The following is an 8389-nucleotide window of genomic DNA, read 5'->3' as shown; positions in this document are numbered from 1 at the left end:
AACTTGCTCAGCTATCAAAACTTTGAGGCCCAGTCCCTGGACCCATTATGTACCTCTGTAATCTTTTGACTACCGCCCACAGGATGGGTATGGGGTGCATAATAAACATATTAAACTAAAAAAAACTCTCTCTCTCTCAGACACGTGCTAACAGCGAGGCTTCCAAGACCTCTCTGGGTCTCTGGTACTTCAAGCATAAGGACAATAACCCTCCATCCCATAACCCAGACTACGAAAACACCTTCAGTTACGAAGCCGAAGCCAGAACCAAAGAGCAAGTCGAAACGCAGTGGCTGTTCGTATCCCTGGTGGCTCTGGCTTTGGTGACTCTCGTTTTCTGTGACATGGCGCTCATGGTGCGTAGCTTCAGGATTGAGAAGAGAAAAATTTCTCGAAAAACTTCGGAATAAACTAAAATTTATCAATTTTGGACCTAGGATTTATTTTTCTTTTATATTTATGTAATGCCACATTAAAATTTTGTTAATATAGACCCCCAAAAAATAAAATTTGCATAAAACCCTCCTGTTTTTGAGTTTTCTATTTATTTGTCCTATAATAAATTCAAACCACTTGTAATTTAATTTGTCCATTTTTTTGGTAATATTTGGTTAGTTATTATCATTAAAATATAAAATATGCGCAAAACCCACACGGTATATATACTCAAGAGATAAATACCTTCCAGCGTATATACTCTCACTTACATTTTAATCCATATTTTAGGTAAATATTCTTACCTGACTGTATAAGGTCACTAGGTAGTCGATAGTCTTCAAACTCCAACCAACAACCAAGTTCACCTGATTATCCTTAGTTGTATTGGGTTATCCAAGGTAATTTACACACGGGTCACTGTGTAAGGATATCCAGGTGTTATCCTGGGATACTGGCAAGGATATCAACCTGTTATTCTGGAATACTGGTAAGGATATCCAGGTGTTATCTTAGTATACTGGCAAGGATATCGACATATCCTAGTAGGATATCAAGGTGTTATCCTGGTATACTAGGAAGGATACCAAGGTGTTATCCTAGGATATGACACACGTGAGGGTCTGAACCCAGGTAATTAGCCTCTTCCTTGTTAACTAACACAGAGGTGATTGTGCCTGACTAACCACCACCTGGTAACCCACCTGGCAACCCACCTGCCCACCCCCTGCCCACCCCCTGCCCACCCCTGAGGGAGGAGGGGGAAGGAGGAGGGGTGGTGAAGTATTCAGATAACTGGTCCTAACAAACATATCTCCGTGGTTCATGGTAGTTGCTATCCTGTATGGTAACCATGGTGGAGGAGGAGGTGGAGATAAAGGAGGAGATGGAGGAGGAGGAGGTGGAGGGCGAGGAAGGTGACACTCAGGCACAGAACAACCTGATTGTCAGTCAAGGTCCTGAGTGGGTGGATGGTGATGGGTGACAGAGGGGAAGGGGAGGGGAGTGTTGATTGTTAGCTTCCCTGGCAACAGGCAGGTTAAAGTGAGGGGGAATGGGAGAGAGAGAGGATCTTACTGTATGATACCTCGACAATCATACCAAGTCTGTCATCATACCAAGACTGTCATCATACCAAGACTGTCATCATACAGTGATGTCATCCACTGCAAATCTTTAAACTGGTCTCACAAAACAATGTTAAGTTCACTGAAGACAATTTTAAATTATTCCTCTATGAAAAACTCGAGGAAATTAACACTGTATCAGAATCTAAAACAAATTCCAGCCACACAATAAAGCGAAAAACTAATGTGAAGGACCTGGGAGTGATAATGTCTGAGGATCTCATCTTCAAAGATAACAACAATGTATCTATCTCATCTGCTAGGAAACTGATAGGATGGATAATAAGAACCATAAGAATTAGGAATACCAAGCCCATGATGACACGCTTCAAATCGTTTGTTCTCTCTAGGCTGGAATATTGCTGCACACTAACGGCCCCCTTTCAAGGCAGGTGAAATTGCGGACCTGGAGAATGTACACAGAACTTTCACTGCACGTATAAGTACGATAGAACACCTAAATTACTGGAAACAGTTGAAGTCCCTTGATTTGTACTGCAGAGAAAGATACATGATAATATACACTTGGAAAATCCTAGAGGGACTAGTTCCAAATCTACACACGAAAATTACTCCCTACGAAATCAAGAGACGCGACAGGAGATGCAACATTCCCCCTATGAAAAGCAGGGACGCCACGAGTGCATTGAGAGACAACACATTAAGTGTCAGGGGCCTAGGACTGTTCACCTGCCTCCCAGCATACATAAGGAGAATTACCAATAGATCCCTGGCTGCCTTCAAGACCCCTGGCTGACTTCAAGACCCCTGGCTGACTTCAAAACCTCTGGCTGCCTTCAAGACCCATGGCTGCCTTCAAGACCCCTGACTGCCTTCAAGACCCCTGGTTATCTTCAAAACCCCTGGCTGCCTTCAAGACCCCTGACTGCCTTCAAGACCCCTGGCTGACTTCAAGACCCCTGGCTGCCTTCAAGACCCCTAGCTGCCTTCAAGACCCCTGACTGCCTTCAAGACCCCTGGTTATCTTCAAAACCCCTGGCTGCCTTCAAGACCCCTGACTGCCTTCAAGACCCCTGGCTGCCTTCAAGACCCCTGACTGCCTTCAAGACCCCTGGCTGACTTCAAGACCCCTGGCTGACTTCAAGACCCCTGGCTGCCTTCAAGAAGGCACTGGACAGGCACCTAGAATCAGTACCTGACCAGCCGGGCTGTGGTTCGTACGTCAGTCTACATGCGACCAACAATAACAGCCTGGTTGATCAGTCCCTGATCCACCGCGAGACCTGGTCATGGACCGGGCCGCGGGGGCGTTGACTCCCTAAACACCCTACAGGTATACTAAGACTTTCATTATATCTTCCAGTTTAGACTGTTAGACGTAAACAGAAAATGGGAAGATAGACGTAAACAAACAGAAAACGGGAGGCTAGACGTAAACACAAACAGAAGACAGGAAGGTAAAGATAAATACTGAAATAGAAGATGGGAAGAGGAAATGGAAAGAGGAAGAGGAAGGAAAAAGAGGATTGGGGAAGAGAATGGAAAAGGAGGAAGAGGAAGGAGGAAGAAGGAAGAGGTATCAAAATGTGGGTAATCAATCATGAGATGATACAAGGTTGATGGATGGGTAGTGGGTATGGTTTAGTGGGTATGGTGTAGTGGGTATGGTGTAGTGGGTATGGTGTAGTGGGTATGGTGTAGTGGGTATGGTGTAGTGGGTATGGTGTAGTGGCTATGGTGTAGTGGGTATGGTGTAGTGGGTATGGTGTAGTGGCTATGGTTTAGTGGCTATGGTGTAGTGGTTATGGTGTAGTGGTTATGGTGTAGTGGGTATGGTTTAGTGGCTATGGTTTAGTGGCTATGGTTTAGTGGCTATGGTTTAGTGGGTATGGTTTAGTGGCTATGGTTTAGTGGGTATGGTTTAGTGGCTATGGTGTAGTGGTTATGGTGTAGTGGTTATGGTTTAGTGGCTATGGTTTAGTGGCTATGGTTTAGTGGCTATGGTTTAGTGGGTATGGTTTAGTGGCTATGGTTTAGTGGCTATGGTTTAGTGGGTATGGTTTAGTGGCTAAGGTTTTGTGGCTATGGTTTAGTGGGTATGGTGTAGTGGTTATGGTGTAGTGGGTATGGTTTAGTGGCTATGGTTTAGTGGGTATGGTGTAGTGGGTATGGTTTAGTGGCTATGGTTTAGTGGGTATGGTTTAGTGGCTATGGTTTAGTGGCTATGGTTTAGTGGGTATGGTTTAGTGGGTATGGTGTAGTGGTTATGGTGTAGTGGCTATGGTTTAGTGGGTATGGTGTAGTGGCTATAGTTTAGTGGGTATGGTGTAGTGGTTATGGTGTAGTGGTTATGGTGTAGTGGTTATGGTGTAGTGGCTATGGTTTAGTGGGTATGGTTTAGTGGGTATGGTGTAGTGGCTATGGTTTAGTGGGTATGGTGTAGTGGCTATGGTTTAGTGGGTATGGTGTAGTGGTTATGGTGTAGTGGGTATGGTGTAGTGGCTATGGTTTAGTGGGTATGGTGTAGTGGCTATGGTTTAGTGGGTATGGTGTAGTGGTTATGGTGTAGTGGGTATGGTGTAGTGGGTATGGTGTAGTGGCTATGGTTTAGTGGGTATGGTGTAGTGGCTATGGTTTAGTGGGTATGGTGTAGTGGTTATGGTGTAGTGGGTATGGTGTAGTGGCTATGGTTTAGTGGGTATGGTGTAGTGGTTATGGTGTAGTGGGTATGGTGTAGTGGGTATGGTGTAGTGGCTATGGTTTAGTGGGTATGGTGTAGTGGCTATGGTTTAGTGGGTATGGTGTAGTGGTTATGGTGTAGTGGGTATGGTTTAGTGGGTATGGTGTAGTGGCTATGGTTTAGTGGGTATGGTGTAGTGGGTATGGTTTAGTGGGTATGGTGTAGTGGCTATGGTTTAGTGGGTATGGTGTAGTGGTTATGGTGTAGTGGGTATGGTTTAGTGGGTATGGTGTAGTGGTTATGGTGTAGTGGCTATGGTTTAGTGGGTATGGTGTAGTGGGTATGGTTTAGTTGGTATGGTGTAGTGGTTATGGTGTAGTGGGTATGGTGTAGTGGGTATGGTGTAGTGGTTATGGTGTAGTGGGTATGGTTTAGTGGGTATGGTGTAGTGGTTATGGTGTAGTGGTTATGGTGTAGTGGGTATGGTGTAGTGGGTATGGTGTAGTGGTTATGGTGTAGTGGGTATGGTGTAGTGGTTATGGTGTAGTGGTTATGGTGTAGTGGGTATGGTGTAGTGGGTATGGTGTAGTGGGTATGGTGTAGTGGGTATGGTGTAGTGGTTATGGTGTAGTGGGTATGGTGTAGTGGGTATGGTGTAGTGGTTATGGTGTAGTGGTTATGGTGTAGTGGGTATGGTGTAGTGGGTATGGTGTAGTGGTTATGGTGTAGTGGGTATGGTGTAGTGGTTATGGTGTAGTGGTTATGGTGTAGTGGGTATGGTGTAGTGGTTATGGTGTAGTGGTTATGGTGTAGTGGGTATGGTGTAGTGGTTATGGTGTAGTGGTTATGGTGTAGTGGTTATGGTGTAGTGGGTATGGTGTAGTGGTTATGGTGTAGTGGTTATGGTGTAGTGGGTATGGTGTAGTGGGTATGGTGTAGTGGTTATGGTGTAGTGGGTATGGTGTAGTGGGTATGGTGTAGTGGGTATGGTGTAGTGGTTATGGTGTAGTGGGTATGGTGTAGTGGGTATGGTGTAGTAGGTATGGTGTAGTGGGTATGGTGTAGTGGTTATGGTGTAGTGGGTATGGTGTAGTGGGTATGGTGTAGTGGGTATGGTGTAGTGGGTATGGTGTAGTGGTTATGGTGTAGTGGGTATGGTGTAGTGGTTATGGTGTAGTGGGTATGGTGTAGTGGGTATGGTGTAGTGGGTATGGTGTAGTGGGTATGGTGTAGTGGGTATGGTGTAGTGGCTATGGTGTAGTGGGTATGGTGTAGTGGTTATGGTGTAGTGGGTATGGTGTAGTGGTTATGGTGTAGTGGTTATGGTGTAGTGGTTATGGTGTAGTGGGTATGGTGTAGTGGTTATGGTGTAGTGGTTATGGTGTAGTGGTTATGGTGTAGTGGCTATGGTGTAGTGGCTATGGTGTAGTGGGTATGGTGTAGTGGTTATGGTGTAGTGGGTATGGTGTAGTGGGTATGGTGTAGTGGGTATGGTGTAGTGGGTATGGTGTAGTGGCTATGGTTTAGTGGGTATGGGGTAGTGGTTATGGTGTAGTGGGTATGGTGTAGTGGTTATGGTGTAGTGGGTATGGTGTAGTGGGTATGGTGTAGTGGGTATGGTGTAGTGGGTATGGTGTAGTGGGTATGGTGTAGTGGCTATGGTTTAGTGGGTATGGTGTAGTGGTTATGGTGTAGTGGGTATGGTGTAGTGGGTATGGTGTAGTGGTTATGGTGTAGTGGGTATGGTGTAGTGGGTATGGTGTAGTGGTTATGGTGTAGTGGGTATGGTGTAGTGGGTATGGTGTAGTGGGTATGGTGTAGTGGGTATGGTTTAGTGGGTATGGTGTAGTGGTTATGGTGTAGTGGTTATGGTGTAGTGGGTATGGTGTAGTGGGTATGGTGTAGTGGGTATGGTTTAGTGGGTATGGTGTAGTGGGTATGGTTTAGTGGGTATGGTTTAGTGGGTATGGTGTAGTGGGTATGGTTTAGTGGGTATGGTGTAGTGGGTATGGTTTAGTGGGTATGGTGTAGTGGGTATGGTTTAGTGGGTATGGTGTAGTGGCTATGGTTTAGTGGGTATGGTGTAGTGGTTATGGTGTAGTGGGTATGGTGTAGTGGGTATGGTGTAGTGGTTATGGTGTAGTGGGTATGGTGTAGTGGGTATGGTGTAGTGGTTATGGTGTAGTGGGTATGGTGTAGTGGGTATGGTGTAGTGGGTATGGTGTAGTGGGTATGGTTTAGTGGGTATGGTGTAGTGGTTATGGTGTAGTGGTTATGGTGTAGTGGGTATGGTGTAGTGGGTATGGTGTAGTGGGTATGGTGTAGTGGGTATGGTTTAGTGGGTATGGTGTAGTGGGTATGGTTTAGTGGGTATGGTGTAGTGGGTATGGTTTAGTGGGTATGGTTTAGTGGGTATGGTGTAGTGGGTATGGTTTAGTGGGTATGGTGTAGTGGGTATGGTTTAGTGGGTATGGTGTAGTGGGTATGGTTTAGTGGGTATGGTGTAGTGGCTATGGTTTAGTGGGTATGGTGTAGTGGGTATGGTTTAGTGGGTATGGTGTAGTGGCTATGGTTTAGTGGGTATGGTTTAGTGGTTATGGTGTAGTGGGTATGGTGTAGTGGTTATGGTGTAGTGGCTATGGTTTAGTGGGTATGGTGTAGTGGGTATGGTTTAGTGGGTATGGTGTAGTGGTTATGGTGTAGTGGCTATGGTTTAGTGGGTATGGTGTAGTGGGTATGGTTTAGTGGGTATGGTGTAGTGGTTATGGTGTAGTGGCTATGGTTTAGTGGGTATGGTGTAGTGGGTATGGTTTAGTGGGTATGGTGTAGTGGTTATGGTGTAGTGGGTATGGTGTAGTGGCTATGGTGTAGTGGGTATGGTGTAGTGGGTATGGTTTAGTGGGTATGGTGTAGTGGGTATGGTTTAGTGGGTATGGTGTAGTGGGTATGGTTTAGTGGGTATGGTTTAGTGGGTATGGTGTAGTGGGTATGGTTTAGTGGGTATTGTGTAGTGGGTATGGTTTAGTGGGTATGGTGTAGTGGGTATGGTTTAGTGGGTATGGTGTAGTGGCTATGGTTTAGTGGGTATGGTGTAGTGGGTATGCTTTAGTGGGTATGGTGTAGTGGGTATGGTTTAGTGGGTATGGTGTAGTGGGTATGGTTTAGTGGGTATGGTTTAGTGGTTATGGTGTAGTGGCTATGGTTTAGTATGTATGGTGTAGTGGGTATGGTTTAGTGGGTATGGTGTAGTGGTTATGGTGTAGTGGCTATGGTTTAGTGGGTATGGTGTAGTGGGTATGGTTTAGTGGGTATGGTGTAGTGGTTATGGTGTAGTGGCTATGGTTTAGTGGGTATGGTGTAGTGGGTATGGTTTAGTGGGTATGGTGTAGTGGGTATGGTTTAGTGGGTATGGTTTAGTGGTTATGGTGTAGTGGCTATGGTTTAGTGGGTATGGTGTAGTGGGTATGGTTTAGTGGGTATGGTGTAGTGGTTATGGTGTAGTGGGTATGGTGTAGTGGCTATGGTGTAGTGGGTATGGTGTAGTGGCTATGGTGTAGTGGGTATGGTGTAGTGGCTATGGTGTAGTGGGTATGGTGTAGTGGCTATGGTGTAGTGGGTATGGTGTAGTGGCTATGGTGTAGTGGTTATGGTGTAGTGGTTATGGTGTAGTGGGTATGGTTTAGTGGCTATGGTGTAGTGGGTATGGTGTAGTGGCTATGGTGTAGTGGTTATGGTGTAGTGGTTATGGTGTAGTGGGTATGGTTTAGTGGCTATGGTGTAGTGGGTATGGTGTAGTGGCTATGGTGTAGTGGCTATGGTGTAGTGGGTATGGTGTAGTGGCTATGGTGTAGTGGGTATGGTGTAGTGGCTATGGTGTAGTGGCTATGGTGTAGTGGGTATGGTGTAGTGGCTATGGTGTAGTGGGTATGGTGTAGTGGCTATGGTGTAGTGGGTATGGTGTAGTGGCTATGGTGTAGTGGTTATGGTGTAGTGGTTATGGTGTAGTGGGTATGGTTTAGTGGCTATGGTGTAGTGGGTATGGTGTAGTGGCTATGGTGTAGTGGCTATGGTGTAGTGGCTATGGTGTAGTGGCTATGGTGTAGTGGGTATGGTGTAGTGGCTATGGTGTAGTGGCTATGGTGTAGTGGGTATGGTGTAGTGGCTATGGTGTAGTTGGTATGGTGTA

At 45.8% G+C, this 8389-nt stretch overlaps 1 protein-coding gene across 1 annotated transcript in view; it reads left to right on the top strand.

Moving 5' to 3' along the window:
• LOC128684319 (chondroitin sulfate N-acetylgalactosaminyltransferase 1-like) overlaps positions 1–527 on the top strand; it is a 32247-nt gene extending 31720 nt beyond the window's left edge. The window contains exon 9 of the mRNA XM_053770482.2: positions 141–527. Coding sequence (XP_053626457.2) covers positions 141–410 — 270 coding nt within the window. The 3' untranslated portion in view covers positions 411–527. The remainder of the gene's footprint in view (positions 1–140) is intronic.
• The last annotated feature ends 7862 nt before the right edge of the window (positions 528–8389 follow it).

Source organism: Cherax quadricarinatus, chromosome 4 (genome assembly GCF_038502225.1).
Source record: "Cherax quadricarinatus isolate ZL_2023a chromosome 4, ASM3850222v1, whole genome shotgun sequence".
Taxonomy (NCBI): Eukaryota; Metazoa; Arthropoda; class Malacostraca; order Decapoda; family Parastacidae; genus Cherax; species Cherax quadricarinatus.
This window is presented reverse-complemented; position numbering and strand designations above follow the sequence as displayed.